General features: G+C 37.8%; 1 protein-coding gene across 2 annotated transcripts in view; it reads left to right on the forward strand.

The window, feature by feature from the left end:
- Positions 1–17,268, forward strand: part of sdr42e2 (short chain dehydrogenase/reductase family 42E, member 2) — a 109,123-nt gene that overhangs the window by 15,390 nt on the left and 76,465 nt on the right. Inside the window, exons 1-2 of one of the 2 annotated variants that reach the window (XM_034189660.1) lie at positions 4,715–4,788; positions 6,588–7,023. In XM_034189660.1, the coding sequence (XP_034045551.1) occupies positions 6,613–7,023 (411 nt within the window). In that variant the 5' untranslated portion in view covers positions 4,715–4,788; positions 6,588–6,612. Of the gene's footprint in view, positions 1–4,714; positions 4,789–6,587; positions 7,024–17,268 lie in introns of those variants that run through there. The other variant, XM_034189659.1, reaches the window with a different exon arrangement.

The raw sequence follows: 17,268 nt of genomic DNA on the forward strand, positions 1-17,268 counted from the left end.
TTCATGACTTTCTTTGCTAACAAAATTTTAACTATTAGAGAAAAAATTACTCATAACCATCCCAAAGACGTATCGTTATCTTTGGCTGCTTTCAGTGATGCCGGTATTTGGTTAGACTCTTTCTCTCCGATTGTTCTGTCTGAGTTATTTTCATTAGTTACTTCATCCAAACCATCAACATGTTTATTAGACCCCATTCCTACCAGGCTGCTCAAGGAAGCCCTACCATTATTTAATGCTTCGATCTTAAATATGATCACTCTATCTTTGTTAGTTGGCTATGTACCACAGGCTTTTAAGGTGGCAGTAATTAAACCATTACTTAAAAAGCCATCACTTGACCCAGCTATCTTAGCTAATTATAGGCCAATCTCCAACCTTCCTTTTCTCTCAAAAATTCTTGAATGGGTAGTTGTAAAACAGCTAACTGATCATCTGCAGAGGAATGGTCTATTTGAAGAGTTTCAGTCAGGTTTTAGAATTCATCATAGTACAGAAACAGCATTAGTGAAGGTTACAAATGATCTTCTTATGGCCTCGGACAGTGGACTCATCTCTGTGCTTGTTCTGTTAGACCTCAGTGCTGCTTTTGATACTGTTGACCATAAAATTTTATTACAGAGATTAGAGCATGCCATAGGTATTAAAGGCACTGCGCTGCGGTGGTTTGAATCATATTTGTCTAATAGATTACAATTTGTTCATGTAAATGGGGAATCTTCTTCACAGACTAAAGTTAATTATGGAGTTCCACAAGGTTCTGTGCTAGGACCAATTTTATTCACTTTATACATGCTTCCCTTAGGCAGTATTATTAGACGGTATTGCTTAAATTTTCATTGTTACGCAGATGATACCCAGGTTTATCTATCCATGAAGCCAGAGGACACACACCAATTAGCTAAACTGCAGGATTGTCTTGCAGACATAAAGACATGGATGACCTCTAATTTCCTGCTTTTAAACTCAGATAAAACTGAAGTTATTGTACTTGGCCCCACAAATCTTAGAAACATGGTGTCTAACCAGATCCTTACTCTGGATGGAATTACCCTGACCTCTAGTAATACTGTGAGAAATCTTGGAGTCATTTTTGATCAGGATATGTCATTCAAAGCGCATATTAAACAAATATGTAGGACTGCTTTTTTGCATTTACGCAATATCTCTAAAATCAGAAAGGTCTTGTCTCAGAGTGATGCTGAAAAACTAATTCATGCATTTATTTCCTCTAGGCTGGACTATTGTAATTCATTATTATCAGGTTGTCCTAAAAGTTCCCTAAAAAGCCTTCAGTTAATTCAAAATGCTGCAGCTAGAGTACTGACGGGGACTAGAAGGAGAGAGCATATCTCACCCATATTGGCCTCTCTTCATTGGCTTCCTGTTAATTCTAGAATAGAATTTAAAATTCTTCTTCTTACTTATAAGGTTTTGAATAATCAGGTCCCATCTTATCTTAGGGACCTCGTAGTACCATATCACCCCAATAGATCGCTTCGCTGTCAGACTGCAGGCTTACTTGTAGTTCCTAGGGTTTGTAAGAGTAGAATGGGAGGCAGAGCCTTCAGCTTTCAGGCTCCTCTCCTGTGGAACCAGCTCCCAATTCAGATCAGGGAGACAGACACCCTCTCTACTTTTAAGATTAGGCTTAAAACTTTCCTTTTTGCTAAAGCTTATAGTTAGGGCTGGATCAGGTGACCCTGAACCATCCCTTAGTTATGCTGCTATAGACGTAGACTGCTGGGGGGTTCCCATGATGCACTGTTTCTTTCTCTTTTTGCTCTGTATGCACCACTCTGCATTTAATCATTAGTGATTGATCTCTGCTCCCCTCCACAGCATGTCTTTTTCCTGGTTCTCTCCCTCAGCCCCAACCAGTCCCAGCAGAAGACTGCCCCTCCCTGAGCCTGGTTCTGCTGGAGGTTTCTTCCTGTTAAAAGGGAGTTTTTCCTTCCCACTGTAGCCAAGTGCTTGCTCACAGGGGGTCGTTTTGACCGTTGGGGTTTTACATAATTACTGTATGGCCTTGCCTTACAATATAAAGCGCCTTGGGGCAACTGTTTGTTGTGATTTGGCGCTATATAAAAAATTGATTGATTGATTGATTGATCAGTGGTGGGCACAGCTAACCAAAAAGCTAGCTTTGATAACACTTAATCCACAAACTGAAAAGTTATCTTTTTTAAAGCTAAATCGATAACCCCCCCCCCCAACAAAATGTATCAGAAGTTACAGATAAAAGCTTAAACTGATAACTTTTAGTATTGATTTTAGTACACTAGCAGCTACTGACATAAAAACGGGCCAGCGTTTCTTTGTCAGATTAGCTTTTTTTCAGCCAAAGACACCTAGTGACTGAGTAGGAGAAGGAAGAATAAAGACAATTTCTCTTTACACCATACAGAGTCACCAGCCTATCATGCAAGTCATCAACAGGCATACAGTTTTAACTTATGGTTAAAATTTTTACCAAACCAATTCCAGATAACCTATTTAAATTAATGTTTTATAAAGTGAAATATTAGCTATATGATTTAGTTTTAAAGTAATGCTCTAATTTTGAAGGTTTTAATGTTTAGACACTGTGATCGCTTCCTGTTCATGTCATTCTGCTTATTGTCCTTTACAACACCGTTTGTCCTCTTTGTTCCAGTGTAATATATATCAGATGTCTGAAATTCAGTTTGCATTTGTTAAATTCCACGCAGAGTAAACGTAGCAGACATGGATTATTTGGAATATATTTTTAGCAAGTTTTCAGGGTCTTTCACCCTAATGAGATGTCCCATAATCCTTTGCGCGCCAGAGAATTGTTTAGGATTATGGGATCTCTACTGCCATGTACAACCCCAGTTCCAATGAAGTTGGGACGTTGTGTAAAATGTAAATAAAAACAGAATACAATGATTTGCAAATCCTCTTCAACCTATATTCAATTGAATACACCACAAAGACAAGATATTTAATGTTCAAACTGATAAACTTTATTGTTGTTGTACAAATATTTGCTCATTTTGAAATGGATGCCTGCAACACGTTTAAAAAAAGCTGGGACAGTGGTATGTTTACCACTATGTTACACATCACCTTTCCCTTTAACAGCACTCAATAAGTGTTTGGGAACTGAGGACACTAATTGTTGAAGCTTTGTAGGTGGAATTCTTTCCCATTCTTGCTTGATGTATGACTTAGTTGTTCAACAGTCCGGGGTCTACGTTGTTGTATTTTGCGCTTCTTAATGTGCCACACATTTTCAATGGGCAACAGGTCTGGACTGCAGGCAGGCCAGTCTAGTACCCGCACTCTTTTACTACGAAGCCACGCTGTTATAACACGTGCAGAATGTGGCTTGGCATTGTCTTGCAGAAATAAGCAGTGACGTCCCTGAAAAAGACGTTGCTCGGATGGCAGCATGTGTTGCTCCAAAACCTGAATGTACCTTTCAGCATTGATGGTGCCATCACAGATGTGTAAGTTGCCCATGTCATGGCACTAACACACCCCCATACCATCACAGATGCTGGCTTTTGAACTTTGTGCTGGTAACAATCTGGATGTTCTTTTTCCTCTTTTGTCCGGAGGACACGATGTCCATGATTTCCAAAAACAATTTGAAATGAGGACTCATCAGACCACAGCACACTTTTTCACTTTGCATCTGTCCATTTTAAATGAGCTCGGGCCCAGAGAAGGCGGCGTTGTTTCTGGATATTGTTGATGTATGGCTTTCGCTTTGCATGTTAGAGTTTTAACTTGTACTTGTAGATGTAGCGGCGAACTGTGTTAACTTTCAATGGCTTTCTGAAGTGTTCCTGAGCCCACATGGTAAGATCCTTTACACAATGCTGTCGGTTTTTAATGCAGTACCGCCTGAGGGATCGAAGGTCATGGGCATTCATTATTGGTTTTCGGCCTTGCTGCTTACGTGTAGAAAGTTCTCCAGATTCTCTGAATCTTCTGATTATGTTATGGACTGTAGATGATGGAATCCCTAAATTCCTTGCAATTGAACGTTATAGAGGAGGGTATAGAGGAGGATCTTCTTTCACTAAAACATCAAATCTAGGCTTGCATCTCAAATGTACCTTCTGGCAAATTGTAGGTGAACTATCAGGTCTTTTTTTTTTTAAGAAAATCCTCCTCTGCTCCACTTCATCATGAAGCTGTATAACTGGGGATATAAAATCCAAAACTTGCACTGTGCACAATTTCTCCAATCACAGCCACAGAGACCTATAACTTCTTCTGGGTTGTCTTGGTGTCTTGGTGGCTTTCCTCACACTTCTCCTTCTTGCACAGTCACTTAGTTTTTCAGAACTGTCTACTCCACACAGATTTACCATAGAGTGCCATACTGTTTGTATTAAGTCCAAGACATTTTCAGTGACTTGAAAATGTTCATGTATCCATCCCTGACTTGTCTGAATAAAACTGGCAATAAAACTGATTATTTACAGGTATTATACCAAAGGGGCCCATTACTTATGAAATCTATCATCTTGGCTTTTATATTTTTAATTAATTTATGTCATGTTGTGGAGATTTACTTTAAGTTTGAGATTAAGGAAGATAATTTAAGAAATTTTTATATTGAGAAGCCTGGTTTACTTTTTGTATTTGAAATGTCATAAACAAATTAAAATGTGTGAAATACCAAGGGGTATGAATACTTTTGCAAGCCACTGTATATGAAGTTGTTTACAACCAGAACAAATGATAGTCTACATGGCTGCTGTGTGCTAACACAAGAGAAGTAAAATCAGGGGGACGTGGTTGTGTTTCAAGGTATGTATTTATTACTACTGTGTTTGTGGTTATGCAATCTTTTTTTTAGCCGGATTTGATGGTTTGGTTTTTTTCTGAATACACTTTGGGTTACATTGAAGCCAGAGCAAGCTCAGACAACATCGGAAAATTCATGCAAAATCAAAGCGCGCAGCTTCTGTGGCGGTACTTCAGTACCTACAGTGAGGAAAATAAGTATTTGGACACTTTGCGTTTTTGCAAGTTCTCCCACTTAGAAATCATGGAGGGGTCTGAAATTTTCATCGTAGGTGCATGTCCACTGTGAGAGACATAATCTAAAAAAAAAAAAAAAAAAATCTGGAAATCACAATGTATGATTTTTAATCATTTATTTGTATGTTACTGCTGCAAATAAGTATTTGATCACCTACCAACCACAAAGAATTCTGGCTCACACAGACCTGTTAATTTTTCTTTAAGAAGCCCTCTTATTCTGCACTCGTTACCTGTATTAATTGCACCTGTTTGAACTTGTTACCAGTATAAAAGACACCTGTTCACACACTCAATTAATCACACTCCAACCTGTCCACAATAGCCAAGACCAAAGAGCTGTCTAAGGACACCAGGGACAAAACTGTAGACCTGCACAAGGCTGGGATGGACTACAGGACAAGAGGCAAGCAGCTTGGTAGAAGACAACAACTGTTATGATTATTTATTAGAAAGTGGAAGAAACACAAGATGACTGTCAGTCTCCCTCGGTCTGGGATTACATGCAAGATCTCACTTTGTGGTGTAAGGATGATTCTGAGAAAGCTCAGAACTACACAGGAATACCTGGTCAATAGAGCTTTTTGGAATCAACTCCACTTACCATGTTTAGAGGATGAGAACAACCCCAAGAAAACCATCCCAACCGTGAAGCATGGGGGTGGAAACATCATACTCTGGGGGTGCTCTTCTGCAAAGGGGACAGGACGACTCCACCGTATTGAAGGGAGGATCGATGGGGTCATGTATCGTGAGATTTTGGCAAACAACCTCCTTTCCTCAGTAAGAGCATTGAAGATGGGTCATGACTGGGTCTTCCAGCATGACAATGACCCCAAACACACAGCCAGGGCAACTAAGGAGGGGCTCCATAAGAAGCATTTCAAGGTCCTGGAGTGGCCTGGCCAGTCTCCAGACCTGAACACAATAGAAAATCTTTGGAAGGAGCTGAAACTCCAAACCTGAAAGATTTGGAGAAGATCTGTATGGAGGAGTGGACCAAAATCCCTGCTGCAGTGTGTGCTAACCTGGTGAAAAACTACGGGAAACATTTGACCTCTGTAATTGCAAACAAAGGCTACTGTACCAAATATTAACATTGATTTTCACAGGTGTTGAAATACTTATTTGCAGCAGTAACATACAAATAAATTATTAAATAATCATACATTGTGATTTCTGGATTTCTTTTTTTTTAGATTATGTCTCTCACAGTGGACATGCACCAAAGATGAAAATTTCAGACCCCTCCATGATTTCTAAGTGGGAGAACTTTCAAAATCGCAGGGTGTTCAAATACTTATTTTCCTCACTGTATATGCAGTAGGCAGAATTCTACATTGTCAAAAGGTTGTTACATCATCACTTTTTAGGAATGATAATATTAGAAATGGACATTGGCACAGCAGTGTAATTCTGTAGACTCCCAGCAGTCAGTACTTTACCGGAAAATATTTAGGATGTTTTACTCATATACAAGTATGTTGAAAGCCATGTTTGTGCACCTTGAAAGTCTTGGGAAGTTTTCCACATTCCATGTTTCACCGAGTGTTGACCTGTTTCAGAGCTCCGGTCCTAGCAGCGCCATCCATGCAGGTGTGCAGTCCCAATATGACGAAGAGTACCGGTGCTGTGTGCCAGCTGAAGCAGCTTCCCTGCCACAGTGTCTCTCTTCATCGCCTTCAAGGCAGTGGGCATCACACACACCTCACCCGCCAGACTTGTGGCAACCACACTGCTCCAACTGTTGGTTCCAGCCTGGCTGTGGATGTCAAACACGGGGCCAATGGAGCTATAGTTGGCAGGTCTGGCAGCCTGGATTGTTCTGCATCCAGGCTGGGCGCAGCCTCCAGCAGTCCTGGAAAGGTGCTGGTGACAGGAGGAGGAGGGTACTTTGGCTTCCGCCTGGGAAGAGTGCTGGCCAGTCAGGGAATGTCAGTGATCCTCCTGGACATGCACAAACTACCCTGGGATGTCCCAGAAGGCGCCACATTCTACCAGGTACAGATCTGCAGTTGTTGTTTTGTGGTTCCCAAATTGCCTTCTAGTTTTCATTGATTAATAGCTTTGTGATTCATCAAATGATGTTTTGCAATGTCAGAAATGTTAATAAATCCCCAAAGCCCAAAACAACAAGTCATGATTATTTATCTTATCAGACAAATCCTGCACCTCTCTAGAGGTGAGGAAAGCAAAGCAAAGGAAGAACTTCAATTTATCACAGACACTTACTGGTTATCAGATAATTATCTCTTATGTTAATATTTGAAGCCTTCTTAAAATTATAATTTCTAAACGATAAGAATTGTAAAGTCCAACAGAAAATAATCACACACCTTTTTGGGGATGATCCTTGATTTAAATACACACCTTTTGATTTTTGGTGGTGATCTAAATTGCGTTAATGACCCTGTACTTGATAGATCTGCCTCCAGCATAAAAGCTCTCTCTGCTATGCCCAACTCATTTTCAGATTTGCTAACGGTTACATTGATCCTTGGAGATTTCAGAATCCACAAGACAGAGACTGTTCTTTTTTCTTGCATCTTCATCACACATATTCTCATAGAGATTATTTTTTTATTATTAATGGCTCTTAAATTTCAAAAATTCATAATTCCAGATTCCTTCCAGTTGTCATCTCAGATCATGTACCTTTTTGTTCTTGATATTGCCTTGTCCCCTTACCATACATCACAAACTTCTTGGATGTTAAATTCCTTGCTACTCTCTGACTCTACCTTTTGTGAATATATTTGATCTTCTATCAAGAACTTTTTAATTAGTAATAAATCTGATGCTATCTTGAGCACTTTATTATGGTAAACTGTGAAGGCTTATCTTAGAGCCCAAATTATCAGGTTCAGGAGACCTAGACAAAAAAGACCTTACAACAGAAATTTTAAAACTTGACCAGTATGCCCAGAAATCTTTTCCAGAGGTTTATAAGTAACATCTTAATTTGCAACTTGAGTTCCACTTGGATCTCATCAAAGGAATGCTGAGCAGTTGTTACTACAGTCTCATGGTAAATATTATGATTATGATGATAAAGCTACTCACTTATTGGCCCACCAACTCAGTCATGTTGCCACCTGCCAAACTGTACAAATAAAAAATGCATCAGCTACTTTGACATCTGGCCCAACTGAATAGTGAAGCAGATAAGTATGATTTCTGGCCAGAATTGTTCACTTGGTGATGCAAGCATCAAATTTGGCATGAATGTTCTTCATAAATCAGTGTTTGAGAAAAAAGTGCTGGCCACTTGAAAATCCAATATGGCAGCCAGGTAGGGGTCAATGAAGAATTACACAGGGGTCAAAATCTGAAAATGCTCAGTTTCAGTATATGGGTCAAAAGATAAAGTTGCATCAATTTTTGTAAAATGTGATGCAAATTATTGGTTGAGTTAATAGGGTTTTAAAAAGGAATAGTTTGCACCATGTATCATGCTCAGTTGTCACGTTACGGTAACATCTGTCACATGCCATAGAATCCAGTGGACATCGACATTGTTTGACATTTACTTTGCAAACCAAGCATTCAACACAGTCAAAACTATTCCATTTATTAATCCTATTAGTTCAACCAATAATTTGCACCACGTTTTACCAAAATTGGGGCAACTTTAACTTTTGACTCCTGTACAAACTGAAATTAACCTTTGTCACCATTTTTGCTGTTTTTATCCCATAACTCCAAAACATTCAGACATAGATCATCCAAACTATACCTTTTTGCAATCTTTGTGACCAGACACATAATGTGGTATAGCTTTCAATATGATTGGAGCATTTTTAGATTTTGACCCCTGTGCAATTCTTCATTGACCCCTACCTGGCCGCCATATTGGATTTTCAATCCAATATGGATTGGATTTTATACCTCTCTTTACACATCAGGATTTCTCCCAACACTGAAAAGTAGTTGATACTTTAAAACAGTGGGGTTCAAAGACATATGAGAAAGGACCAAGAGATTATGGCTTTCTTTGCAACCATGACTAAACCACGTGATTTCACTGACAAACTCATCCCATCTGCTCAAAGTGATATTAATCAGTGAAATCACCTGCTGGAGTTAGTGATTGCAAAGAAAACCTGTACCCTCTTGGCCCTTTTTGGAATGTCTTTGGACACCACTGCTTTAAATGTACAACCCCTGGCAAAAATTATGGAATCACCGGCCTCGGAGGATGTTCATTCAGTTGTTTAATTTTGTAGAAAAAAAGCAGATCACAGACATGACATAAAACTAAAGTCATTTCAAATGGCAACTTTCTGGCTTTAAGAAACACTATAAGAAATCAGGAAAAAAAATTGTGGCAGTCAGTAATGGTTACTTTTTTAGACCAAGCAGAGGGAATAAAATATGGAATCACTCAATTCTGAGGAAAAAATTATGGAATCGTAAAAAACAAAAGAACGCTCGAACACATCACTAGTATTTTGTTGCACCACCTCTGGCTTTTATAACAGCTTGCAGTCTCTGAGGCATGGACTTAATGAGTGACAAACAGTACTCTTCATCAATCTGGCTCCAACTTTCTCTGATTGCTGTTGCCAGATCAGCTTTGCAGGTTGGAGCCTTGTCATGGACCATTTTCTTCAACTTCCACCAAAGATTTTCAATTGGATTAAGATCCGGACTACAACCCCTGGCAAAAATTATGGAATCACCGGCCTCGGAGGATGTTCATTCAGTTGTTTAATTTTGTAGAAAAAAAGCAGATCACACACATGACACAAAACTAAAGTCATTTCAAATGGCAACTTTCTGGCTTTAAGAAACACTATAAGAAATCAAGAAAAAAAGATTGTGGCAGTCAGTAACAGTTACTTTTTTAGACCAAGCAGAGGAAAAAAATATGGAATCACTCAATTCTGAGGAAAAAATTATGGAATCACCCTGTAAATTTTCATTCCCAAAACTAACACCTGCATCATATCAGATCTGCTCATTAGTCTGCATCTAAAAAGGAGTGATCACACCTTGGAGAGCTGTTGCACCAAGTGGACTGACATGAATCATGGCTCCAACACGAGAGATGTCAGTTGAAACAAAGGAGAGGATTATCAAACTCTTAAAAGAGAGTAAATCATCATGCAATGTTGCAAAAGATGCTGGTTGTTCACAGTCAGCTGTGTCTAAACTCAGGACCAAATACAAAAAACATGGGAAGGTTGTTAAAGGCAAACATACTGGTAGACCAAGGAAGACATCAAAGCGTCAAGACAGAAAACTTAAAGCAATATGTCTCAAAAATCCAAAAATGCACAACAAAACAAATGAGGAACGAATGGGAGGAAACTGGAGTCAACGCCTATGACTGAACTGTAAGAAACTGCCTAAAGGAAATGGGATTTACATACAGAAAAGTTAAACGAAAGCCATCATTAACACCTAAACAGAATAAACAAGGTTACAATGGGCTAAGGAAAAGCAATTGTGGACTGTGGATGACTGGATGCAAGTGATATTCAGTGATGAATCTCAAATCTGCATTGGGCAAGGTGATGATGCTGGAACTTTTGTTTGGTGCTGTTCCAATGAGATTTATAAAGATGACTGCCTGAAGAGAACATCTAAATTTCCACAGTCATTGATGATATGGGGCTGCATGTCAGGTAAAGGCACTGGGGAGATGGCTGTCATTACATTATCAATAAATGCACAAGTTTACGTTGATATTTTGGACAATTGAAAGGATGTTTGGGGATGATGAAATCATTTTTCAAGATGATAATGCATCTTGCCATAGAGCAAAAACTGTGAAAACGTTCCTTGCAAAAAGACACATAGGATCAATGTCATGGCATAGGGTCAATGTCAACGAGCAGATCTGATTTGATGCAGGTTTTAGTTTTGGGGATGGAAATTTACAGGGTGATTCCATAATTTATTCCTCAGAATTGAGTGATTCTATATTTTTTTCCTCTGCTTGGTCTAAAAAAGTAACCGTTACTGACTGTCACAATCTTTTTTTCTTGATTTCTTATAGTGTTTCTTAAAGCCAGAAAGTTGCCATTTGAAATGACTTTAGTTTTGTGTCATGTCTGTGATCTGCTTTTTTTCCACAAAATTAAACAACTGAATGAACATCCTCCGAGGCCGGTGATTCCATAATTTTTGCCAGGGGTTGTATTTGCAGGCCATGACATTGACCCTATGTGTCTTTTTGCAAGGAATGTTTTCACAGTTTTTGCTCTATGGCAAGATGCATTATCATCTTGAAACATGATTTCATCATCCCCAAACATCCTTTCAATTGATGGGATAAGAAAAGTATCCAAAATATCAACGTAAACTTGTGCATTTATTGATGATGTAATGACAGCCGTCTCCCCAGTGTCTTTACCTGACATGCAGCCCCATATCATCAATGACTGTGGAAATTTACATGTTCTCTTCTGGCAGTCATCTTTATAAATCTCATTGGAACGGCACCAAACAAAAGTTCCAGCATCATCACCTTGCCCAATGCAGATTTGAGATTCATCACTGAATATGACTTTCATCCAGTCATCCACAGTCCACAATTGCTTTTCCTTAGCCCATTGTAACCTTGTTTTTTCTGTTTGGTGTTAATAATGGCTTTCGTTTAGCTTTTCTGTATGTAAATCCCATTTCCTTTAGGCGGTTTCTTACAGTTCGGTCACAGACGTTGACTCCAGTTTCCTCCCATTTGTTCCTCATTTGTTTTGTTGTGCATTTTCGATTTTTGAGACATATTGCTTTAAGTTTTCTGTCTTGACACTTAGATGTCTTCCTTGGTCTACCAGTATGTTTGCCTTTAACAACCTTCCCATGTTGTTTGTATTTGGTCCAGAGTTTAGACACAGCTGACTGTGAACAACCAATATCTTTTGCAACATTGCATGATGATTTACCCTCTTTTAAGAGTTTGATAATCCTCTCCTTTGTTTCAATTGACATCTCTCGTGTTGGAGCCATGATTCATGTCAGTCCACTTGGTGCAACAGCTCTCCAAGGTGTGATTACTCCTTTTTAGATGCAGTCTAACGAGCAGATCTGATTTGATGCAGGTGTTAGTTTTGGGGATGAACATTTACAGGGTGATTCCATAATTTATTCCTCAGAATTGAGTGATTCCATATTTTTTTCCCTCTGCTTGGTCTAAAAAAGTAACCGTTACTGACTGCCACAATTTTTTTTCTTGATCTCTTATAGTGTTTCTTAAAGCCAGAAAGTTGCCATTTGAAATGACTTTAATTTTGTGTCATGTCTGTGATCTGCTTTTTTTCTACAAAATTAAACAACTGAATGAACATCCTCCGAGGCCGGTGATTCCATAATTTTTGCCAGGGGTTGGAGTAGAAGTTGATGCTCCTCTTAATTTGGAAGAGGTTTTATCCTCCATTAAATCGTTTTAGTCAGGCAAATCCCCTGGCCCTGATAGATTACCTTCTGATTTTTATACGAAGTTTCATATGAAATTAGCCGTGTTACTTTTGTCAGTTTTTGAGGAATCATTGGAACAGGATTCTCGCCCCACAATGCTGAGACAGGCCTCCATTTCATTACTGCTCAAGGAAGGAAAAGAACAGACTTCTTGTGCTTCTTATAGACCCATTAGCTTCTTTGAATGAATGAATGAATTTATTTATCTGGTACACACATGAGCAACAATAAAGACAATAACAAAACATAAAAGGAACAATGTACAGAGAACCCGTGTGGGCAAAAGGGTGAAGGCAGAAGCAAGGCTTATAAGTGCCCTCCCCTTATACCATTAAAAATAAAGAATATATATATATATATATATATATATATATATATACACACACACACACACACACACCCATGACAACTATACAAAAAAGAGAAAAGAGAGTGCATGAACAATTTAACTTAATGAATCACTGAAATTTCAAAACACACCCAAACAAGTAATAGTGAACAATTGCAAAAAAAGGTAAACCTAATCCTTCAAACTATAATGGGTAAATATATTGTTTTTGTAAAGCCTTTTAAAACCGACCAATGTACCAAGTATTTTAATCAGGACAATTATTTCAAATATTAACACCCCTGACGGAAACACAATACTTTTAACAGTAGTACGGATCTTCAATTTCTCAGACAAGCAAATAATTCTTATAGCTTTCTTTTGCAACAGAAAAACTGGTTTAGTATTAGTTCTATTTGTATTTTCCCAAACCTCGACACAGTATGTCATATATGGAACAAGTAATGCATAATATAAAGTGGTTAATGCATGTTGGGAGAGGAAGTCCTGGGCTTTATGCAGAATTGCAATAGCTTTTGACATTTTAGATTTAACATAGTGAATGTGTTTTCCAGCTTAATCTTTCGTAAATATAAACACCAAGAAATTTTGTATATGTTACAATTTCAATATCATGTAATAATAGATTTTTGCTTAAGTTCCTGGACTTATTCCCAAATATGATACACTTAGTTTTACCAAAATGGAGCGATAATTTATTTAAATCGAACCATTGTTTAAATTTATGTAATTCATTCTCCATCTTGTCCAGAAGCTGTCCCAAATGAGCCCCACTACAAAACACAGTCGTATCATCCACAAATAAAATACAACTTACATACTTGGAAACCAAACATATATCATTAATATCCAAAAGAAACAACAGTGGCCCAAGGACTGAACCCTGGGGCACCCTACAAATAATCTTCAAGAACTCAGAATTTGTCCACCAATGTGGACACACTGATACTGTTGTCTAGGTAGCTCGCTATCCAGTCATGTGCCAGTCCCCTGATACCATACTTCTGTAATTTGTCCAGTAGCAAGGTATGATCTATAGTATCAAATGCTTTCTGTAAATAAAAAACCCGTACAGTATATTGCTTATTTTCAATAGCGTTGGAAATTTGTTTGATGAAATCAATAACAACCAAGGAAGTAGTGCAATTCTTTCTAAAACCGTATTGCTGCTCACTAAGGATATGATGTTTAGTTAAAAAATCTTTTAACCTCATTACAAATACCTTTTCCAAAATTTTGGAAAATTGTGGTAAGAGGGAGATTAGGCTATAAAACATGCTTGTCACCAGATTTGAACAACGGTATCACTTGAGCTATTTTCATTTTGAAAGGAAATTTCCCAGTCATTAATGACAAATTACAGATATATGTTAAAGGCTTAACAGTGCAATCAATAATATTTTTACCAAAAACATATCAAAACGGTCACTATCAGTTTTTCCCCCCTTAAGTTTATGAACTATGTCAATAATTTCCTTTTCATCTGTTCCTTTAATGAACACTGAATCCAGAACTGTTTCTATTGTTTTGCTGTGATCCAAGGAGCACATTTTAGAAGATATAATTGAATTTGCTAAGTTTTTACTCACGTTAACAAAATAACCATTAAAATGATCTGCTATAGCTTTGTTTTCTTTAACAATTGTGTCAGTATTTGTATAAAAGTAGGCAGGATATCTTTAACAACTTTTTCTTATTTATGATTTCATTTAAAAACCTCAAAGTACTGTTTATATTTGTTTTATTTTTTTTCCAGTAAATCACTAATACTGCCTTTTACAAGGTCGCATGTATGTTAGCTTGTTTTTATATGTCTTATATATTATCTTGGCTTCAATTGTTATAAATTTTAAAAACTGCTTGTCCTTAAAATTTTCTTTTTACATGCATTCTGAAGTACCTTTGTGATCCAAGGTTTATCTTTGCTTAGCTTATTTCCATCTTTTAACACACAAGGGCAATGTCTATCATATAAATTGGAAATAATAGAAATGAATGATTTATAAGATTGATCTACATCCTCAATATAAATGTCACTCCAATTTTGCTGTATTAAATCCATTCTAATCTTTTCCATAGTTTCCTTTATTTTCCTTGTGAAGTTTGTAATGTTAATATGGTCAATTTTATCAACTCATGAATTGAAAGCAACAAAACAGGCAGATGGTCACTGATGAGAAGTCCACCCATTATGTTTCCCACAGTAATGATTGCCAATAAGTGTTAATGTATTCCTAGTTATCCTAGTTGGGTGAGTAATTACTGGATACAATCCCATACAAAATACAGAATTAATAAATTCATCTATAAGTGATTGAATGAGGATTGAGGAAATCTATATTGAAGAATCCACAGATAAACAAAAGCTTATTATTTTTTAAAGTGTTGCACATATCTGTCAGTTTTTCCACAAAAATATTTGTGTTTGATCCAGGAGCTCTATAAACACAGCTTATAATGTTTTTTGATTTTTCACATTTAATTTCCACTGTGACACATTCCATGACATTGTCAAAAGAAAAGGACATATTATTAACAATTTCACACTAACTTGAACTGACCTAAAGTGCCACGCCACCTCCCCATTTATTCATCCTATTTATAACAGAAAGATCATAACCCTTGAGCCAGACCATGTCCATGTGCTCATCCCTCAACCATGTCTCGGTAACCGCAATGACAGAAAAGGGTTTATTGACATTTTTTTAAACAATCCTGAATTTTGGACAAATTCGTATGAAGACTTCTACTATTAAAATGTATAATGGAGAATGAACCGTTTATCATGGAACAGTTCTTAAGTTGTTCCTCAGTAAAATAATCGCAGTGGTGAGTAGTATTTTAAAAAAGGACTCTGGCTTGTCCTGCAAGCTCCGCATTTTTCTTTGTCAAATATTCGTTTACGTACACCTTTAATGTAGATGTGAAAATTTTGGCCGAACTGTTACCATCCCAGTGGCTTAGTGGTTAGCACTGTTGCCTCACAGCGAGAAGGTCGTGGGTTCAATTCCCGTGGCCTTTCTGTGTGGAGTTTGCATGTTCTCCACGTGATTGCATGGGTTTCCTCCCACATCCAAAGACATGCGGGTTAGGTGGATTGGACTCTTTAAAATTGTCCATAGGTGTGTGTGTGTGTGTGTGTGTGTGTGTGTGTGTGTGTGTGTGTGTGTGTGTGTGTGTGTGTGTGTGTGTATGTGTGTGTGTGTGTGTGTGTGTGTGTGTGTGTGTGTGTGTTTGTGGGTGTGTCTGTGTTTGTTTGTCTATTTGTGGCCCTGCGACAGACTGGCGTCCTGTCCTGGGTGTACCCCGCCTCACGCTCTATGACTGCTGGGATAGGATCCAGCCCCCCGCGACCCTTAATTGGACTAAGCGGTAGAAGATGAATGAATGAATGAATGAATGTTACCATCCCATATAGATGGAATCCTCCCTTCTCTTTTATCAAATGAACACTGTTTTTTATCAAAGGAAGGCATTCCTTTTTTTTAAATATACAACACACCCTTTTCAGTATATTGTACTCCAAACACCATAGTAATGTCAATGTCCTTGAAGTGGTAATTTCATTGGATGCCAAAAAAGCATTTGATAGAGTACCTTTTCACAGTTTTGAAGAAGTTTGGTTTTGGTAGATAGATTTAGTTATTGGATTCATCTCTGGTATACTTCCCTGCTAACTTCTGTCTGTACTAATAATGTAAAATCAGACTATTTTACTCTGTCACGTGGTGCACGTCAAGGTTGCCCCCTCTCCCATTTATATTTTGCTTTAGCAATAGAGTCACTATCAATAAATCTCAGAACCTCTTCCTTGTTCCAGGGCGTGACTCGTGGGAGTACAGAATATTGGGTTGCTCTGTATGGAGATGATTTACTTTTACGCCACAATTCCAACTAGTCATTTAGTAGATGTAACTCCTCTCCCTGTGATTTAAGTCACTTTTTTTTCTTTGCCCCAAACTTCAGTCATATTGGATTCTCTATTTTGATATTATTTCCCACGTTCTTGGCGTCAGGCTAGAGCCTTATCCACTGATCGCTGTGTTTGGAGTTTCTGGAATCCCCGCTGTGTCCCTTGTTAATTTGCAGATGGATGGAATTGCCTTTACCTCATTGCTAGCATGTCACAGTATATTATTAACCTGGAAAACTCCACGTCACGGATCTATTTCTTTGTGGTTGAAAGATCTAATTTTTTTTTCTTAAACTTGAATTTAAAAATCAAGTTTAGTCTTAGAGGGAGGGCTGATGGGTTTCTGAAAGTGTGGCAAACATGTTTTTTTTTTTTAATCTAGCTTAGAGCCTTGAAAAATATTAAACCTAATTGAAATTATTGTCATGGGAGTGTGTTTTTTAATTATTTATTTATTATTTATTTATTTTAATTATTATTTTGGAAATCCTAAAGTTGGTATATTGGTGTTCGGTATTTAAGGTTCAGGTTGTGGCACATTTATGTATTTTGATTGCAC

The sequence above is a fragment of the Thalassophryne amazonica genome, chromosome 16 (assembly GCF_902500255.1).
Source record: "Thalassophryne amazonica chromosome 16, fThaAma1.1, whole genome shotgun sequence".
Taxonomy (NCBI): Eukaryota; Metazoa; Chordata; class Actinopteri; order Batrachoidiformes; family Batrachoididae; genus Thalassophryne; species Thalassophryne amazonica.